Raw genomic sequence first — 20664 nt, forward strand, 5'->3', positions numbered from 1 at the left:
TGGGGGGGAAGTGGGGCGGACCAAGGGCAGTGCAGGCTCGGGGGGGAGGGGGCGGGCAGGGCCTCTGGCAGAGCGAGGGGTTGAGCAGTGAGCACCCCCCGGCACACTGGAACGTTGACACCTGTGGCTGCAGCCCTGGAGTTGGTACCTAGACAAGGAGCCGCATATTAACTTCTGAAGAGCCGCATGTGGCTCCGGAGCCACCCCTGACCTGGAGGGAAACAGGATGGTCAGAGAAGGAAGCTGAGGCAAGGGGGGGAATCTGAATTCAGTCTCAGCTTTGTCTGCAAACCCACCTTGCTGGCCCAAGCCACAGGGCTGTTCAAGGCGTTGCCCTGGGGCAGAGCAACATCTTCCACAGGCAGGGAGCAGCCCCGGGGTAGTGCCAGGGCTCAGAGAGGCACTGTCTGGGACGAGCTCACGGACCAGGAGGCATCTTTCCTGAGCAGGACATGTTTGCTAAGAGGGGTGGGTGAGGGGGTGATTGATTGCCCCAGAGCCATGAGGGATGGGTTTGGGACAGGTGTGAGCGGAATATGGACAGAGGGGGTTTATAATGGACCCTTTGGGAGCTAGAAGACAGGGCGTAGCTGCCTTGTATTGATGCACAGACATGGCATGGCTCAGGGAGTGGCAACGGAGGCTTCCCCACTCATGCACCTCTGTCCACTGTGAAGTAGGGGGGCAGGCGGGAGACCGCGTTCAGGCTTCAGGCCCATTCAGCCTTTACCATCTCCAGTGAGGCTGCCAACACGGGCACCAAGTCAGGCCAGCTGCGGTGGTGGTATTTTGGGATGTGGATACCTGGCCGCTGGGAACGGGATCAGGGTCAAACTCATTTCAAACAGGGCAGCTGGAGAGGGAAATTACCTGTGAGAGTCCAGCAGCGACAGCAGAGTCATTGGGCCAAATCCACTCCTGGTGTAAAGTGGATGTGGGTAGGGGACTTCCCTGGAGATTTAGTACATCAATACTTCCGTGAGCCTCTCTGCTGAGCATCACCCAGGGCCCTGATACCAGACACCCGCTAGCTGCAAGAGAGCAACAAATCTTTATCCTGGAAAAGGTACCGAGCCAACGCCCCCTAGAGGTCACTTCACCACGTGGCTGGGAGGTGAAGCTGTGCAGGCGGGAAGGGAGCTGTGGAGGACGCGGATGGGATGAGGGGCAGGCTGACAGGCTGGACGTGGTCGGCCATTGCTTCCAACTGCTCGGTGGCCTGTCAAAGCAGGGTAACAGCACCGGCGCTACACAACACTCCCGTGCCACCCAGCACGGCACAGCCTCACCCTTCAGCGCAGCCTAGTTTGAGTGATGGGGAAGAGCAAAGTCCTGGCCAGTTAAAGGAACAGCCCCATGCTGCCCAGTGCAGGGGCTGCTGGAGCGGATAGTTGTTTTGTGGGGTATAAGGTTCCTTTTCTTTTTTTTTCCTTTTCTTTTTTTTTTTTTTAAACTCTTACATTTCCAAACCACGCTGGCTGAAATGAAGAAACACATTCATCTCCCTCGGGGAGTCCATCAGCCGAGACAAGGACACACACAGAAGGGATGGGACGGGACCCCTGGGGAGGCACATGGCCAGGCCAGGGGGATGGGAAGCTCACCCTACTGCTGCCCACATTGTGTCTGGTTGGTGGATAGCTAGAACTTCCTCCTCCAGGCTGTCTGGTGATCCAGCACCTTTCACCAGGCCTGAGCTCCCAGGCGAACTCTCACAGCATTAGAAAATGGAGCTTTATTGCAGACGGGGACTTTTAAAAACAAGTAGAACCCAACCATGGGAATTGACTGTCCCTGGAGCAGAGGGAAAAGTCCACTTCCCTCTCATCCCCCACCCCCGCTGTGCTCTGAATGTTCTGAGTCCCCAAACCCCTCCCGCACCCTGCCTCTTCCCACCCCGTTCTGCCCCCTCCCCAGCCTCTTCCTGCCCCCGCTCCTCCCCAGTGCCTCCTGCAGGCAGCTGAACAGCTGATCGAGGAGGGCGGGGGGTGCTAGGAGGGAGGGGGAGGAGGCAGAGCTGATCCGGGAGGCTGCCGGTGGGTGCTGAGCACCCACTGGTTTTTTTACGTGGCTGCTCCGCGGCTAGAGCACCATGGAGTCGGTGCCTATGCAAGGGCTCCTCTCTGACAGCAACTGCTCTGTAGAACAAAAAGCAGGAGGTGACCGTCCAAGGTTCTGGGAGGCAGAGAAAGTGAGGGTTGGGAGACCAAGCTGTGCTATCTCCCCTCCTGCCACCATCTCATCAGAGCCTCCCAAACAGCAGCCCTTTCACTGGTGCCACCACAGGACCCTAACTTCTCCCTGTTACGTCACGGGGGCTGGAGACAGGCAATGCCGTCCACACGCAACAAGACTGATGCCAGGTGCCTTGTGACTCCCACTAGCTTCAGCTCTTCCACCAGGGGATCCTTGTGACAGGTAAGGAAGCAGGTCTCCTGCCACCCAACTCTAATTTACATATGGCTGAACTACTTGGGCAATTTTCATTCCAGTCATGTTTCTGTGCTTTTCAGGCTCCCTGCCTCATCTGCCCGTCTTTAATTCATTGCAACCCTGTCGCCTCGGCCCTGTCAAACCAACTGCATTGTGACACCTCCAGTCCTGGCTGTAGCTTTAGTAGGCTGCCCACCGAATAAAGCCAGGCAGCTGGCTGCAAGATAGGATACGCCCCGCTGGCTATGGCTTGGCTTCTGCATCCCAGCTGCTGGCTCAGTTCTGTTGGCAAAGGGTGACAGTTCTGCCTTCGCAGAGCCAGAAGACTGGGTAGAGGGGCTCAGTGAAGACACAGTGGAAAGAGTGGAGGAGCTTCATCTTGTCCCCGATGCCATAGAACGTCAGGACGCCTTTGCCATAGTCCAGGCTGACTCCGAGGCATTTGTACAAGGGCTCCATGATCTTATGTGACTGGCCCTCGTGCCATGCCAAGTAGCAGTCCTCCCGGATCTGCAGCCCCCAGGACAATCCATCCAGCCCGATGCTGAAGGAGCGACCAGCTTGCTTCTTCCTCTGGATTTTCTTGTATGTCACACCTAGGATGATGGAGTGGCTGGAGATCCTGACTTCCCAGTAGTGGCGGCCTTGGCTATAGCTTTGGCTGCACAGAACCTGCCACAGCTCAAACCTGTCGGCATGATCCTGACAAAGGCCATCAGGAGAATGAGTGTGCTTGGCCTTTTGGTTCTGATTGGACAGCTGCAGGTACTTATTGGCTGTGTCTGGGTCGAAGGTCAAATTTTGATGATCTGTGGGCAACATGGACATCCACAGTGTAAACCAGGGGGACTAAAACAATTTAATTTTCCTTTAACCTTGCTCCTCCCCAACCCCCACCCCCTGCCTATGTCAGGAGTCCAGCCCGGGCATCCCTCAGCTATGTAAAATTTTCTGAAGATGGAAAATGCAAAGCCCGTTTGGGTGGAAGAAGCGATTTTGAGGGTAAGGCACAGGACTGGGAGTCATGAGTGTTCCTGGCTCTTGCATGGGCACACTGTGTGACTTCGGGCAAGTCACATCCCCTCCCCATGCCTCAGTTTCCCTGGCAGTAAAATGGGAATAGAGATACTCAGGGGGGTATCAGGAGGTTAAATTAATGAATTCTTGCAAAGTGCTTTGAGATCCTCTGAGAGGAGGAGGAAGAGGATGCTGCCAGTGGCCTTCTGCCAGCACTGTGTTTGTTCTGGTACTAAGAACTATTTCACAGCATTTCCCACTATCCCCAGCATTTCCCAGTAGATGCACTGACCCCTGTTGGGGTGCTACTGCTCCCCAGTCATTGGAGTCCTGCCTGGAGATAACCTTGCTCAGTTAGCTCCTATGGACCTTTATTTATTAATAATAAATAACATTATTACAATTAATAATGTTTCAAACATTATATGGCACTGCTTATTAACACATCTCTTTACAGACATTAACCAATCCCTGTAACAGCCCTGCGCTGTAAGTATTAATGATTGATCTTCCAGGCACTGTGGTGATGGGTATATTAGAAACGTGTGTAGTAAATACTAATATCCCTGTTTTACAGATGGGGAAGCTGGGGTGGAGAGGGTTAAAAGGGCATTCTAGGAATTGGCATCAGAGCTGAGAACAGAAGCCAGAAGTTCCTGGCTCTCAGCCCCTTGCTCAGACCACTGGGCTATGTCCCTTTCTCAGAGGGCCAGGTTTTCATTGTGGACCCAGGCACAATAGTCCGCACTGCCCATTATTTGAAAGCAGGAGCTAAACAAGCCAAACTGGAGACCGTCTGATAGACCCAGCGGGGTGATTGTTCAGAGGGAAAAGATGTAAAGCGATAACATCCAGGGAGACACAAAGTTCTTAAAACAAGGGAGCAGAGTCCAGGAGACTGCCCAGATCAATTAAGATTTGAGGCAGGGTGGGTTGGGGAGGGTCAAATGTACTGGGAGGGTGCTACCCCTTTCCCCTATGTCTGGAGCAGCTCTCTGTGGACTGGCTGCCCCTTCACTTCAATTCTATGCTGTGCCCTGAGGCATGCAGTTCAGATGTGACCAGCCAAGACGAATCCCTGCTCTGTGCCAGGAGCCTGGCAGCTGCTTGCAGTGATTGAATTTCTCAGCACTCCCCTGGGAAAGTTCTGTGCCTAAATATGGCTGGGCGGGAGCAGGCACCTGATGCTTGCCAGGGAGAGAAGCGGGGTGGGGTGGAGGGGGTGGTGGATGACTGAAATCCCTGCCCCTTTGTGAGGCAACCGAGTATTCTGATCCCCTATTGTTAGGGCAGCTGAGATAACAGCAGTGCCCAAACTCACCCAGGAAGCCCGTGTCAGAGGCAGGGGTAAAATCCAGATCACTTTTGCCACACAAAGCCATCCTGCCTAGGGATTGCAGATTTTCCTCTAAAATGGTAACTCTTTGGAGCCTCTTTCAGAGCCCCCTGAGGCATGGCCTTGGCTTGCTAAATTGCTATATTGTTAACAGTCCAAGAAGGAAACACCAGTCCCCTTCATAGGTTACAGGCACACTTTCCTACTCTTCCCACCCAGCCGCATGGCCGGCTCCCAGCACGTGTTATTCTGAGCTGCACTCAGACCCAGAACTGCCTCACCCCTCAGAAGCTCCGCTCTTAATTCACACTCGGGCAGAGCTGGACCTGCCTTCACCACAGCAAGCGCCTTTGGCTCTGTTGACTCTGCAGAGCAAAAGAGAAAGGGAAAGCTCTAGATACAAGGAGGGAACTGTTCCCACAGACAGAGGCATCTGGGCGGGATTTCACAAGCACAGCCCGGCTCTGATGCTCAGTCGCAGCCACCCATCTGTGTCTGTGTCTGTGTCTCTGCGGTGGGAGGAAGGAAACGAGGGTTTAACAAAAACTCCAGCTCTGTCACTCTGATGTTCTTACAGCCAAGGGAGTGGGTCCAGCTAGGCCTGCCAGGGAGCCCAGGTCTATACGCAAGAGCCCCAGTGCATGCAGTAAAGCAGATCCTGATCAGAGCTAAACTGGGGAGCTGGAATCAGTCTCCTGACCCCCTAAGAACTGGCACATCCCATTACATCTCCTGGCCCCGCCCCACCCAGCCTGCTTGTCTGAGGGGACGGATGGCCCAGTGGTCAGGATGCCAACCTGGGACTTTGGAGGGAGACCTGGGTCAGTTCCCTGCTCTGCTACACGCTCCCTGTGTGATCTTGGGCAAGTCACTTAATCTACTCACAGGGGTGCCACGATGCTAAATCCATTAGTGGGTGTGATGCTAAAGTAATAGATGCTAAGCACCGGACACCAACTTGTTCTGTTATGTCTTGTTCTGTCATCTGCCTGTTATGTCTTTCAGACTGTCATCTGCTATTTGTTTGTACAGCACCTAGCACAATGGGGCCCAACCTTCAGGCTACTGCAGTAGATCTGGTAACAAAAACCTGGCCAAGCCAATAAGGGGCCCCTCTAGTGCCCCTCTAGTGCAATAGGGGGTAGGGGGGGATTCTTGTGATATGAATGGTGAGACGTCCCCTCCACCACGCCCCCTTGCACGTTGGCCCAACATATCTACAGCAGTTCCACTGCACAGAGGTGATTTATACAGGCAGGGGTGGGACAGTGACTTGGTGTCCAGCTGGGCAGTGGGGGGAAGGTCCCCAAGGGAAGAGCTTACCTTTGGTTTCAGCATCAGCCGCCTTTGGGTTCAGAGAGTTGGGCAAATCCTCCAGCAAAAGCTTAGAGACCTTGGTGAGGATCTTAGCAGTGGGATCCACCGTGCTGGCCACATTGAACTCAACAGCTGGCAAAACTCCCAGGCTGCCCGGAGAAGGGAGCAGCAGGAATTCCTGCATGGGACAGGAAGAGGAGAGGAAATGCAGCACATACCGGCATTCAGATCTGAGGCTCAATGGCACAACAGCTCAGAAACCCCCTTCTCACGAAGGCACAGTCATCATGTCCCCTGGCTTCTGCATCCACTTCCCCAAGTCATCTGCTCCAGGAACTCTCTGCTACTTCATGGTGCTGAATGGCTTGTCCTGGGCTACTTCGGTAGCTCAGCTGTGTTCAGCTGCACCCACTGCTCCTATCACGGTCAGAATGGGTGATGTTCCTCTGTACAGGGGCCTTTATGGAGTAGCACTGGGGTCGAACAGTCTAATTAGGGTTGCCAGGTGTCCGGTTTTCAACTGGGAAGTTCGGTCAAAAAGGGAAAAGTCCTGTTACCCACAGTAACTGGCCTCCACCTCCATAGGGCGGGATGCACAGCAGTTGCAGCTGGAGCCTGGCGGAGTTGCTCATGGACAGAAGTGGCTGGCTGCTCCCGGCTGGCTCCAGCCTCTCTGGCAGAGAGGGGGTGTGTGTGTGTGATCTTATCTGCCCCAATTTCCCCACCCCGGCCCCTTGCTCTGGGGGCCAACTCCCCCCTTTTGCCCCAATTGGGCGGGCGGGAAGGCTCCATGTCAGCTCCTCCCAGCCCAGCTCTGCAGGTGGCAGGTGAGTCCCAGAACAGGGGAGGAGTGGCAGGGGCAGGGCCTGGGGAAGAGGTGGGCCAGGGGTGAGGCAGGATGCCCAGTTTTCAGCAGTTAGAAAGTTGGCAACCCTAAAATGAATCCTCTTCCTTCTCCCACAGGCCTCTAACCATTTCCATTGCCCTCATCTGGATCTTTCTATATTGTTTGGAAAGGGAGGGACCCAAACTGAACACAGCACCCCAAGCAAGGATATGTTGTCAGCTTGTAACATCAAAAAGAACAGGAGTACTTGTGTCACCTTAGCGACTAACAAATTTATTTGAGCATAAGCTTTTGTGAGCTACAGCTCAAATAGTCTCTAAGGTGCCACAAGTCCTCCTGTTCTTTTTGCGGATACAGACTAACACGGCTGCTACTCTGAAGCTTGTAACATGGCATTCCATAGAATTAGTTACATTATTTGCATGCCTCAATGCCTCATGCAGTCCTCTAGGGGGAGCTCACGCGCACCATCTTCCGGCAAGAAGGTGTTTCCCAGGAGCAGCTGCAGCAAAGCTGAAGAGCACCGAGCATGGGCATGGGGTTGCTTCGGTTCTGCCCGCACACCCGTGCACAAGAGTCCTTTACAAACCACCAGAGGAGGGCAGAGATGCAATTTCTCAGAGTTCAGGCCCCACTGTGTCAAGGGCACTCGCGGAAGAAGGTTGGATTCGGCTGACAATGGGCCCTTTTCAGCTGCAAACAGACTCTGGATCCTGACTGAAAAGTGCGGGGCTGTTCTGTACTTGGATTTGACTTTCACTCCTTGGAAAAGTGGGGGCTATTCATAAACCGCTGGATCCTTGCCCAGGGTCACGTTTCGGGCACACCAATGTTTCAGAGTCAGAAATTCGATTAGGCCCATCTCTAGTCCATACTCTACGTTAAAATTGCCAGCCAGCCACTTTATAGACTCAGACTCAGTTTCCACTGTGCGCGTGCAGGGAAGGGAGAGATGGGTGTGTGTGTGTGTGGGGGGGGGAGTTGTCTCTAACATGGTTCTGGCTGGACATAGTGTAGAGGGTCTAGGAACACAAGAACAGCCAGATTGGATCAGATGAATGAATCATAGAATCATAGAATATAAGGGTTGGAAGGGACCCCAGAAGGTCATCTAGTCCAACCCCCTGCTCGAAGCAGGACCAAATCCCAGTTAAATCATCCCAGCCAGGGCTTTGTCAAGCCTGACCTTAAAAACCTCTAAGGAAGGAGATTCTACCACCTCCCTAGGTAACGCATTCCAGTGTTTCACCACCCTCTTAGTGAAAAAGTTTTTCCTAATATCCAATCTAAACCTCCCCCACTGCAACTTGAGACCATTACTCCTCGTTCTGTCATCTGCTACCATTGAGAACAGTCTAGAGCCATCCTCTTTGGAACCCCCTTTCAGGTAGTTGAAAGCAGCTATCAAATCCCCCCTCATTCTTCTCTTCTGCAGGCTAAACAATCCCAGCTCCCTCAGCCTCTCCTCATAACTCATGTGTTCCAGACCCCTAATCATTTTTGTTGCCCTTCGCTGGACTCTCTCCAATTTATCCACATCCTTCTTGAAGTGTGCGGCCCAAAACTGGACACAGTACTCCAGATGAGGCCTCACCAATGTCGAATAGAGGGGAACGATCACGTCCCTCGATCTGCTCGCTATGCCCCTACTTATACATCCCAAAATGCCATTGGCCTTCTTGGCAACAAGGGCACACTGCTGACTCATATCCAGCTTCTCGTCCACTGTCACCCCTAGGTCCTTTTCCGCAGAACTGCTGCCTAGCCATTCGGTCCCTAGTCTGTAGCAGTGCATTGGATTCTTCCATCCTAAGTGCAGGACCCTGCACTTATCCTTATTGAACCTCATCAGATTTCTTTTGGCCCAATCCTCCAATTTGTCTAGGTCCTTCTGTATCCTATCCCTCCCCTCCAGCGTATCTACCACTCCTCCCAGTTTAGTATCATCCGCAAATTTGCTGAGAGTGCAATCCACACCATCCTCCAGATCATTTATGAAGATATTGAACAAAACTGGCCCCAGGACCGACCCTTGGGGCACTCCACTTGATACCGGCTGCCAACTAGACATGGAGCCATTGATAACTACCCGTTGAGCCCGACAATCTAACCAGCTTTCTACCCACCTTATAGTGCATTCTTCCAGCCCATACTTCCTTAACTTGCTGACAAGAATACTGTGGGAGACCGTGTCAAAAGCTTTGCTAAAGTCAAGAAACAATACATCCACTGCTTTCCCTTCATCCACAGAACCAGTAATCTCATCATAAAAGGCGATTAGATTAGTCAGGCATGACCTTCCCTTGGTGAATCCAGGCTGGCTGTTCCTGATCACTTTCCTCTCATGCAAGTGCTTCAGGATTGATTCTTTGAGGACCTGCTCCATGATTTTTCCAGGGACTGAGGTGAGGCTGACTGGCCTGTAGTTCCCAGGATCCTCCTTCTTCCCTTTTTTAAAGATTGGCACTACATTAGCCTTTTTCCAGTCATCCGGGACTTCCCCCGTTCGCCACGAGTTTTCAAAGATAATGGCCAATGGCTCTGCAATCACAGCCGCCAATTCCTTCAGCACTCTCGGATGCAACTCGTCCAGCCCCATGGACTTGTGCACGTCCAGCTTTTCTAAATAGTCCCTAACCACCTCTATCTCCACAGAGGGCTGGCCATCTCTTCCCCATTTTGCGATGCCCAGCGCAGCAGTCTGGGAGCTGACCTTGTTAGTGAAAACAGAGGCAAAAAAAGCATTGAGTACATTAGCTTTTTCCACATCCTCTGTCACTAGGTTGCCTCCCTCATTCAGTAAGGGGCCCACACTTTCCTTGGCTTTCTTCTTGTTGCCAACATACCTGAAGAAACCCTTCTTGTTACTCTTGACATCTCTGGCTAGCTGCAGCTCCAGGTGCGATTTGGCCCTCCTGATATGATTCCTACATGCCCGAGCAATATTTTTATACTCTTCCCTGGTCATATGTCCAATCTTCCACTTCTTGTAAGCCTCTTTTTTATGTTTAAGATCCACTAGGATTTCACCATTAAGCCAAGCTGGTCGCCTGCCATATTTACTATTCTTTCGACTCATCGGGATGGTTTGTCCCTGTAACCTCAACAGGGATTCCTTGAAATACAGCCAGCTCTCCTGGACTCCTTTCCCCTTCAAGTTAGTCCCCCAGGGGATCCTGGCCATCCGTTCCCTGAGGGAGTCGAAGTCTGCTTTCCTGAAGTCCAGGGTTCGTATCCTGCTGCTTACCTTTCTTCCCTGCATCAGGATCCTAAACTCAACCAACTCACCTAGTTGGTCCAGAATGGTCCACCTAGCCCACTATCCTGTCTTCTGACTGTGGCCAATGCCAGGTGCTCAGAGGGAATTAATAGAACAGGCAATCAATGAGTGAGCCATCCCCAGTCGTCCACTCCCAGCTCTGAAAGTCAGAGGCTAGAGACATCCAGAGCATGGGGTTGCATCCCTGCCCATCTTGGCTGATAGCCATTAATGGACCTATCCTCCACACACCTGAGGCTCTCTTCGTGAGCAGATGTTATGCACCCTCTTAGCTAGCTTTGAGACTGGTTCGGCTGCCTGTGTGGACAGGGCATTATACACAGAGTGAAATTGCCTTTGGCCTACACGTGGCCAGGCCAATGGCCACAGGGTAGTCGTAGCTCCCCCACTCATGGCTGGGCGGACCCCAATACCTCTAGGAATTTCATGTCGTCCACACAGGTCAGCAGCTCCTGGGCCTTTTGCTGGTGTTGGGTGAGCATGGCCAGATGATCCTGCAGCTGGCTCCAGTTCTCCTCCACTTGCCCTAGGGCAGTGGCCTGCTCTTGCTCTATCTTGTCCACGGCCCCCCTCTTGCACTCCTCCAGCTCTTTCATCAGGTGGGCAGACTTCTGCAAAATCCCCGATTTCAGCCTCTCTGAAGAATCCTGGGTAGAAAAAAAAAATCATTGGAAATGACGAAACAAAGAATTGACGTGACAGCAGTTGGGTGGCTTCCTTCCCGAGCCCTATCCAGAGGGAGAAGCAGTTGGCGCCAGCCCCTGGCATCCCAGCTGTGGGGAGGGGTGACTGCCTTTGCCTTACTACCTTTATGGTGCCAGTTTGTTCCTCCAGTTTGTAGATCTCCTCCTCGGTCTTTACGGTCTCCTCCTGGGTTTTCGCCAGAGACTCTTCTAAAAGGACCTGCAAAAGAGGCCAGATCCCGAAGTGTAATGTGCGACAATATTCAGTGCCACAGGTAGTGGGCAAACTGCCCCTCTGATCTCCCCATGTTCTCATCACCTGGAATCACGCGATTCTCCCACTCTCAGACTAGGCTCTGGGCTCCAGTCCCCTGTGATCAACCAGGACTTGGCTCAGAGACTGCAGCTCAGGTCCCTCTGAGAGCACAGACAGTGGTCAATGCAGTGGCCAAACAGCCTCTTTACAGCACAGGAGGCTAAAACCATTTACGAGAAAACAGATCTTAAACACCACAGAACAGCCCAGAGTGGACCCGTCTCTGGCTTTGCTCTGAGGCTCACCATTGCCTGGCTCTGTGAAGGCCCAATGTCTTACTTAGACCCCCTCCTCAGTCTCTCTCTCTGTCACCCTGTCTCCCTGGACAGCTTCTGACAGTAACCCGGCTCCTCCTTTCCAAAGACGGGCTTTTTGACTGCCTCATGTCCTTTGGCTCCCTAGTTTCCAGCCTGGCAGAATGAGGCTTGTGGCTTGCTGGAGATATGATCATGGGCAGCAAGTATCAAAGGCTGGGGAAGGTGGAGTCTTCCCAGACAGTCCTGCATGACCCTGCCCACTAGGGTGACCAGATGTCCCGATTTTATAGGGACAGTCCTGATATCTGGGGCTTTTTCTCATATAGGCTCCTATTACCTCCCACCCCCATCCCAATTTTTCACACTTGCTATCTGGTTAGCCTACCGCCCATGCTTCATCCCCAGACCTCTCCTGCTTCCTGCCACTCTCTGCTGCAGCTCTTCCTTCCCCCGTGGCCAGAGCGGGGGCTAGTGGGGGATGGCCTGTGGCCAGGGACTCTGGGCAACTGGAGCTGGTGCTCGTGTTGCCTGCTTAGTGCTCTGGCACTCGGGGTCACGCTGCCCGCCCGGTGCTCGGGCTGGGGTAGGGCTGTCAACTTTCTAATCGCACAAAACCGAACACCCTTACCCTGCCCTCGCCCCATTCCACCCCTTCCCTGAGGCCCCACCCCTACTCACTCCATCCCCCCTCCCTCTGTCGTTCACTCTCCCCAACCCTCACTCACTTGCTCATTTTCACTGGGCTGGGGCAGGGGGTTGGGATGCAGGAGTCGGTGAGGGCTCCAGGATTGGGCCAGAAATGAGGGGTTCAGGGTACAGAAGGGGGCTCCAGGCTGGGGAGTGGGGTATGGGAGAGGTGAAAGCTTTGGCTGGGGGTGCGGGCTCTGGGGTGGGGCTGGGGATAAGGCGTTTGGAGTGTGGGAGGGGGTTCCGAGCTGGGGCTGAGGGGTTAGGGTGCGCTAGGGGGTGAAGGGGGGAGCTCAGGGCTGAAACCAGGGGGTTGTGGCATGGGAGGGGGTGTGGGCTCTGGGAGGGGGCAAGAAATGAGGGATTCAGGGTGCGGGAGGGGGCTCCAGGCTGGGGCAGGGGTTTAGGGTGCTTACCTCGGGCGGCTCCCTGGAAGCAGAGACGTCCCTCGGCTCCAAGGCAGAAGCATGGCCAGGCGTCTCTGCGCACTGCCTTCACCAGCAGGCACCCACCCCCACAGCTTCCACTGGCCACAATTCCCAGCCAAAGGGAGCTGTGGTGCTGGCACTCAGGATGGGGGCAGCGCCTCCACCTAGGAGCCGAGGGACATGTTGCCACTTCTGGGGAACCACGCAGAGCCAGGTAGGGAGTCTGCCTTAGCCTTGCTGTGCCGCCGGCCAGACTTTTGACGGCCCGGTCAGCGGTGCTGACCCAAGCCACCAAGGTCCCTTTTTAACTGGGTGTTCCGGTTGAAAACCGGACACCTAGCAACCCTAGCTGGGGGTGGGGGGCACACTGCCTGTCTGGCCCTCCAGGACTGGGAAAGGGTGGGGGGCTAGCTTCCTCAAGCCCGCGGTTCACCTGCCATCCATGGACAGGATCCAGCTTGCAATGGTGTCTTCCAAGTGCGTGCCTGGGCCTGTTCACAGGTTCTGGTGTGTGTCTTTCCTGTGTGCCCTGCCCACAGCCCCCCATTGAGTTTCCCCGATACATTCAAACAGGACTTTCTAACAATCCACCACAGCAGTACAGTAACTTTACCTCATTGACCAGCTCGCTTCCAATAACCACCCATTACTATCCATCAGTGTGCACAGAATAACACGTGCCCCTGCCACCCAGGGCACCCTCAGCACTTTGACAACATTTATCCCTTTTGCAAATATCCATATACCCTGCACAGATCCCCCAGCAAACCCCACTCCCCAGCAAAAGCTCCCACAGCCTTTCACATCCTCCTTTATTCCACCCTCCTGAGCAATGGGGATATTTAGCTCTTTTCCAGCACTTTGGGTGCACAGGTCTCAAAGCACCTCACAAAGGAAGGTAAGTATCAGCATTCTAATTTTACAGCGGGGGAAACTGAGGCACGGAGGGGGAAGGGCATTGTCCTGGGTCACATGGGAACAGAATGCAGGTCTCTGAAGAGGGCTACCTGACCTAGAAACCCTTTTATTTCCCTTCTGCAAATTCTCCTAGCTCCACTGTACACACACACTCAGAGGAAACGGCTCAGCTTGGATGCCGCGTACTGGCTACAGCACTGTGTTGCTAAAAGGCAGCACCAGGCAATAGGAATTTGGACACAGTCCTTCCACCTGTGCAAGCCTGGGTCTCTCCCCTGACGTCCTGGGCAGCAGGTGCATCCAACCAGCAGAGGACTCTGATCCCTAAATAAAACTTATTCCTTTGGCCATGGCTTAACACCCCATCACAGTCAAACCTCCTCAGCTCGGTGCTGCGTATGCTCCAAGGTCTGTTGCGTCTCCCTGTACAGCTCGGGACTTGGTGCGCGCGCACATGGAAGCTGGGAGGAAGACCAGGAGCTGGTTTCCAGACAGCATACCAGCCATATTAACTATTTAGTGTCCAAACACGCTGCAATAGCTGCCAGTTCTGCTGAGCCTTGGTCTAGTTAAAATATGCGAATACTTTACGCTAGTATCTCTTTCTCCTTTCATCCAAGGGTCATCAGAGAGGGGCATGGATTCACTGCCTCTTTTACAGACAGGGAACCTGAGGCATGCAGAGGGTAAACGACTTAGCCAAGGCCACACAGCCCCACAAGCCAGGGTGAGGAATAGCATCCCAGGCACCAAACTTCTGCTTCAACGAGGAGAGCACACTCACCCACCCTCCCACCTGCAGGACTGATACAGAGGCAGGCAGGAGAGCTGATCTCTCTCGCCATGGCCCTGCAGACTGGGAGCAGATCACAGGGGAGACCTACCTCCTTTCTCTTGCGCTCCTCCTCGAACAGGACCCTGTGGTGGTCCCGGCACTCCTTCACTGTGCACACGCAGCAGATGCACATTTTGTCTTCTTGGCAGTACAGCTCCAGAGGCCGCCCATGCCTGGAGCACCTCGCTCCATTGGCGGGGGTTTTCCTCTCGGCGCTGGAGGCCTGCACTTCCCCAGACCTGATCAGTTCCACCACGCTGCAAAGGGCGACGTTCTTCCTGAGCTCCTGCCGCTTCTCGAAGTGTTGCCTGCAGTCGGGGCAGGTGTAGTCCTTCTTGTCCGGAGAAGCCTCCTTCTCTTCCTTATCCCAGTGGTTGTTGATACACTTCATGCAGAAGTTGTGCCCACAGGGCATGGTCACCGCTGTCCCAAACATCTCCAGGCAGATGGAGCAGACCAGCTTCTCCTCCAACTTCCGGGGACCTTGAGAGGCCATCCTGATGAGGCAGAGAAGGAACTCACAGACAGCAGCGTGCGAGGAGGCTAGGACAGAGCTACGTATCACAGAGAGGAGGGACGGGCACAGAGATGGCACAGAGCCAAGCAAGCTCTTAAAGAGACACACAGGCCGGCTGCATTGTGGTTTATCAACGCATGTTCTCAGCTCTCTCAAGTGGGTTTTGTGGTTTTCATATCCCCCAACTCCACAGCCTACCGGCTGCCTGGGTGTCTGAAAAAGCTGTCTTCACTCAGCAGCGTGCTGCTGGCTAATTTTTTGGAGTCCCTTGTTTTCTGTTTAGCCTTTGACGGGAGTCTCAGCTTTCAGCCTGAATGTCTATTTTCTCCAAGGCCACAGGCGGGCCACCCCTGACCTGGGGACAAGGACAGGGATGTCTTTTACAATCCAGGCATCCCTGCATCCCCTCACCACCCACTTTTCTGTTACAGGGACCACAATCTGGGCCCCTGTCAGAGCCCTTGGCAAACCAGAGAGGACCTACCTGAGGTCCACTTAGACACTCTTCATGTGTTTTCGATGCAGCACTCCTGCCCCCTGCTGGTGTGAGGAAGCTAAGCCTGGCAAAACCAAATTTCCTGCACAGAGCATCTCTAGCCATACATAACCCTAGCACTGGTCAGGTGCCTTGATCACTGGGGACTGATTGCTAGCAAAGCTGAAATGTACCATGCGTTTCAATGCAGCTTCATAACAGGATGTTGCATTTCCCCCATGTTCCGTCAATACGGGAAGGCAGAGCTCCTGCAAAAGGTTGCGTCATGCATTTGGGAGATCATTGCAAAGCCTAACTTCGGGGCAATCCCTCCCACCCCGCCCCCATAATAACAAAGCACAGCAGTGCAGATCACTAACTCGGAGGCACTGCCTCGACTGAGCGTGGGCCCCAAATTCACTAATAAGTGGAATTACTGAACCTAGGTAACAAAACAGCCTGTGTTCTACTGGGACCCAATGATCTTTCTGCTGTTACCACTTTAATTGTCTCCGGGGAGGAGTCAGAGGGGGAATGGTGCAGAGAGAGCTGCTGGTGCATGATGCAAGGCACTTCCCCCTCCTGCCATGAGATCAAGGCCATAACACATGCCAGCAGCTGTACATTCTTGCTGTTTTGCTCCTAAGTGCCTTCAGGCTGCAAGATCTCTCAGCGAGGGCTCCGCTTGGTTTGTTAGGGTGTGACCACACTGCCTGTGTTACAGCATGGCTGCGGCTGGCGCTGGGACGTGGGCAGTGTAGTCACGCTCTGTCGCGGGGGGAGAGCTTCACTTGCTTGGTTTCCTTACTACTTGTTATATTTGCACACAGTGCTCTGGAAATAATAAAAAGCCAGTTGCCTCTGTATGGTACTCAGAGGCTAGCTGCTTTGTCCTTTACCCTCCAGGCCACACGGCTCTTCACGAGTTAACGTGCGGCTCCTGGTACAGGCACCGACTCCGGGGCTGGAGCTACGGGCGCCAACTTTCCAATGAGCCGGGGGGTGCTCACTGCTCAACCCCTGGCTCTGCCACAGGCCCTGCCCCCACTCCACCCCTTCCTGCCCCCTCCCATGAGCCCGCACTGCCCTCGCTCCTTCCCCCTCGCCAGGAAGCAGCTAATCAGGAGGTGCAGGGAGGGAGGGATGGAGCAGGGAGGCACTAATCAGCAGGGCTGCTGGTGGGTGGGAGGCTCTAGGAGCAGGGGGGGTGCGAAGCTGATGAGGGGCTGCTGCCGTATTACCGTGGCTCTTTGGCAATATACATTGGTAAATTCTGGCTCTTTCTCAGGCTCAGGTTGGCCACCCCTGCTCCAGGTAATCATTAACTTGCCCCCCATCCCCTTTCCGCCTAGCCCCAGGAGTTCACACTCCACCCCATCTGAACTCCCCCACACCTCACCCCCCAACCCCCGCCCAAGCTGCGGCTGGGAATCACTGCCCCCCTCCCAAACATGACCCCCAGGGTGTTTCTCCTTCCACAGTCAATATTTGCAGAGGCTGAGCTGAAAAACCCAGGGCTCCTTGCCAACCTCAGGACATCAAAAATCATGAGATTTTTAAAGAAAAAGATTACACGGTATTGTGAATTTTTTGTCCCATCTTTTGATTGTTGAACTCCCCCTACCCGACCCCCGTGTGTGTGTGCACAATTAGTGTTGCCCACCCTCCCAAATTTACTGGGACAGGCAATTTTAGCCCTTGTGCAGGAGCTCCTTCCACCCATCTAACCCACCTCCTGCCCACCAATTAATCTGGTCCCCATCAGTTCACACACCCCATCCCCAGTTTTGCCAGCTTCACCTCTGCTCCGTGGCTGCAACTGGGAGGGGGCATATCCAGGAGCTCGTCATCTCCCTTTGCCCTAGGCCGGCTGGTAGCAGGGAGGTACCAGAAGAGCTGTCCCCATTGCTCAAAGGAGAGGAAAGGGGGACCCCCCCGCAGGTCCCTCTTCTGAAAATGTTTGGGTTGCTGGAGGAGGGGGAAAGAGCTCTTCCTGCAGCGGTTCTGATTGGCTGCTCAGCTCCAGGTTGGGCAATGGGGACAGGCAGCCACTCCAAAGTCTCAAATGCACAACTGGGCTGGAGAGTCTGACATCTAGGGTGACTGGCTCCAGCCCCAGCCAGAATTCTGCCCCTTGCAAAACCAGTGGCAACGCCGTACACAGAGACCCCCAGTCCTTCTCCTACCAGGGTCAATATTTGCAGAGGTTGAGCTGAAAAACCCAGAGTTTGTTATAAACAGTCCCTGATTTCCCCCACCACCACTCCATACTCCAGGGGGCTGCTTCCCTCCCCACCTACCCCCTCTATGTCCCTGCTCCCTACTCTTCCCCCCAGGCCTCCACTCTCCCCCCTAAAGACCTCTCTCTGAGGCTCTTATTTCTGCAAGACTCCAGGCTACACAGACGCCCCACATATCAAGTAAGCTGCTGCCTGTACTCTCCCTGCAGCACCAGGTGGTCTGTGGTTTGATTTAGAGGAAAATCAGGCCAATCGTATCCCAATACAGACAGAGAGTGGCCAATAAACTCCCTGTGCTCCCTCAGCAGCCGTGTCCCACCCTCAGAGAGGTATTGCACTCTGAGCAGAGATTTGTAGGCTGCCTGAGGCGGCAGAAAGAAGAAATCCCAGGGCAGCCTGCTGGCCCGGCCATTGGTTCATCCATCGTTGTGGCACAGAAGTAGTTATGGAGAAGGGCGGATACTCAGCCACTAAATGTCTTTTGTCGGTACTCTTACTCCTTTAACAAGAGGGATACCTCAGATACAGTGACAGGCAACCCCTGTGAACAGGAGCTATTGCAGGGAATACACAGCTGGAGTCCTGGAGAGTTGGAGCAGGGGTGTTGATATTATGGGGGTGTGTGGGGGGGTTAATTTAAGGTTGGGGATAGGTGCTGGAGTCAGAGTACTGGTGATTGGAAGGCACCGTGTATCTACACAGCAGACGCACTGCTGCCTGTGATGTAAGCATCCCGTACCCACTGGCGTGCCAACGGGTCTCAGCCCAAACCCAGGCAGATTTGAGTTCTGGTTTTGATCCATATCTACTAACAACATACAGACCTCGTCCATGGCCTACGAGGAAGGAGGTGAGTTTGGACCATACCTGGAGTTTGTGTTCTCTTCATTTGGGGGTAGGACCCAGCCCCTTCACTCCCATTCTCAAACTCGAGGCAGCCTGGTCATCCTAATGTGACCTCTATTTCAAACCCCCGCTGTACCAGCATTTCCTCCCACATGGCAGTGACCAAGAGGGGCGGGGGAGTGAGGGTCCAGAGCAGCAAGAGGCTGCCGTTCAGCATCGAGCATTGATCCCATCAGTCCTGAAATGCACAAAGAACCCAATACATTTCGAACTGCTGCATTAGCTGCTGGCAGGATCCCTGTGGGTTCCCCAAAGCTGATAGCGACTCTCACCCAGTCACGTCACCAGCTTCGCTTGGAAAGGGTTTATTCAGATTTTTTAAATATCTGTATGAAAATATGAAGGATGCCGCTCAGGATCCCAGCCCTGGGAAGTTCATGGCAGGGGAAAGAGGAGACGGACCGGATGGACAGTTCTGCCTCTGCCAGGTTGCACAAATCACTGGGTTGGATTTAGATGAGGTTATTTTTCTGTCACTGCACAAATACATGATCTGAACTGGCTAACCAGACTGAGTCAGCCTTGGTACACCTATGCTTAGAGCCCTGGCTCCTGCAGTGACATGAGACACGGTGCCCTTGGAGGACACTGGGCCATTCAGCTACCACTAGCATCTGGCTCAAAGTCCTTCAGAGGGGAGATGGATACCCTCTCATGGCCATAAATACTCTCTATTAACAAGGCTTTTGACCAGGTAACTGCCAATGCTGTGATTCCAGAAGTCCCCACTCCCCTCTCCCAGAGACATGGAGCATCCCAGACAGCACAGTCATTTGACGCATCTGGAGAAGATAGAGTATTCCTGCCCCAATGGCCTGGACCTCCTGGAGAGGTGGCAAACTCCTCAGTAAATGCCATACGTGGGCTCGTGGCTGTCCCTGTACCTATCCAGGTACCTCAGAGGCTGCAGGTGCGGAAACTTCTTCTGAGGGGGGTGATACACAGGAGGCCGCACAAACTCAAACACTGGCTCCTTCATGTCTGCAAAGGGACAATGCTGAATGTTAGCCAAGAGACAGCTCAAAACCTAACCCTGCACACCAACACACCAGGCTCCGCCCACTCTCCATTGTTCTGAAGATGCCACGTCTCCCTCGTTGGGCAGAACGGGAGACTAACGATAGATCAAAAACACACGTGTAGTTCTCTCCACCATGTGATCTCCCATTGTTATTTTAAAGTGCCCAGTCGAAATGGGATTCAAAGCCCACCACAGTAAGGCTGTTCCCTTAGACTGCCATGGGCACACTGCAACCTTTGAAAGAGAAGGCGACTGCTTTTAATTCTCAACAGTAAATGTTCCCAGTGTCAAACTAAAGTGCTAGTGATACGTGGCTATCTAGAAACCAGTTAGAGCAACTGTCCCAAAGGGGGACATTCAGAACCAGCCTTAGCATTCACCCCACGCTCAGACACGCCCATGCCTCCAGGAACCCTCATCTGCTCCATCACAGAGAGCCCCCATCGCCCTGGTTGATTTAAGTCAAGTGTGTGACATTTGAGCAAACAGCTTTCATCCCCTTGTCCTCCTTTCCCAACTCCAGGTCCTACCAAATGACTTTGTCTCCTACAGGATACATTTAGTTATGCTTGACTGGGGACCCCCGCCCCATGCAACAGCCACTGCCCTGTAACCCTATAAAGTGAGTTTCTTACTGAGATGGTTGTGAAAGATGTTAGTAACGGAATCATCCCATTGGCACTGGAAAAATGCCAGCCCAGCTGGCGTCATATCGTTCTGGTGCTTCTTGTAGAAGTCAAATGTCTTGAAGGTTCTCATCTTGAGACTGTGGCTGAAAACAAGACAGGAATACAGGGATGGGTCTCTCTTTTTCATGGCTAACAATCCAGCATCACCACAGATTCTGCAGAGATAGAGAAGAAACAGACCCCAGGAGAGAAACCTACATGGCTATTGAAAGTCAAACTCCCTAGGCAGCCTGAGGTGGAAGCATACCAGCCATACATAAATTGGCCTTGTCACTTCAATCTGGCAAGTCATTTTCTTAACATCCTGTTCTACCGGCAAAGTCAATGGGATGCCATGGAGGTGCAAGCGTCTTCCATACTGATCCCCCTGCAGGACTGGGGCCTTCATTTAAGAAAAGGTATAACAGGTGGGTGAAATGGGGCAGGCTGTGGTAGCAGTAATACCATCATGTGTCTTCACAG

The 20664-nt window shown here is 53.6% G+C and overlaps 2 protein-coding genes across 4 annotated transcripts in view; both read right to left on the bottom strand.

Moving 5' to 3' along the window:
• Nucleotides 1–1880: 1880 nt before the first annotated feature.
• On the bottom strand, nt 1881–15345 carry TRIM65 (tripartite motif containing 65). Of its 2 annotated transcripts, XM_048819309.2 has the most exons (6): nt 14404–15325; nt 11038–11133; nt 10644–10877; nt 6110–6281; nt 5068–5151; nt 1881–3242 (listed from the first exon to the last, which is right to left on the bottom strand). In XM_048819309.2, exons 1-6 carry the CDS (start codon nt 14848–14850, stop codon nt 2710–2712), a joined length of 1566 nt encoding a protein of 521 aa, XP_048675266.2. In that variant the 5' UTR covers nt 14851–15325; the 3' UTR covers nt 1881–2709. The 2 variants fall into 2 exon arrangements, with proteins under 2 accessions (XP_048675266.2, XP_048675267.2); XM_048819310.2 differs by lacking the exon at nt 5068–5151 and having other exon boundaries at nt 14404–15345.
• A 3436-nt stretch (nt 15346–18781) lies between these two features.
• Nucleotides 18782–20664, bottom strand: part of LOC125621892 (large ribosomal subunit protein mL38) — a 54883-nt gene continuing 53000 nt past the window's right edge. For both annotated transcript variants that reach the window (XM_048819305.2, XM_048819304.2), the window contains 2 exons: nt 20149–20285; nt 18782–19473 (listed from right to left, as the gene is read on the bottom strand). In XM_048819305.2, coding sequence (XP_048675262.2) covers nt 19337–19473; nt 20149–20285 — 274 coding nt within the window. In that variant the 3' untranslated portion in view covers nt 18782–19336. The remainder of the gene's footprint in view (nt 19474–20148; nt 20286–20664) is intronic.

This window comes from Caretta caretta, chromosome 14 (assembly GCF_965140235.1).
Source record: "Caretta caretta isolate rCarCar2 chromosome 14, rCarCar1.hap1, whole genome shotgun sequence".
In the NCBI taxonomy this organism is placed as follows: Eukaryota; Metazoa; Chordata; order Testudines; family Cheloniidae; genus Caretta; species Caretta caretta.

Bases quoted from the DNA above. Each gene is read 5' to 3' on its own strand.
- TRIM65 (XM_048819309.2), bottom strand. From the start codon at position 14,850: ATGGCCTCTCAAGGTCCCCGGAAGTTGGAGGAGAAGCTGGTCTGCTCC. The intron at 10,878-11,037 runs GTAGTAAGGCAA...TTTTCTACCCAG, and splicing joins AACAAACTGGCACCATAAAG to GATTCTTCAGAGAGGCTGAA. The intron at 3,243-5,067 runs GTGAGGCAGTTC...TGTTGCCCACAG, and splicing joins AAGAGCGGAGCTTCTGAGGG to ATCATCAAAATTTGACCTTC.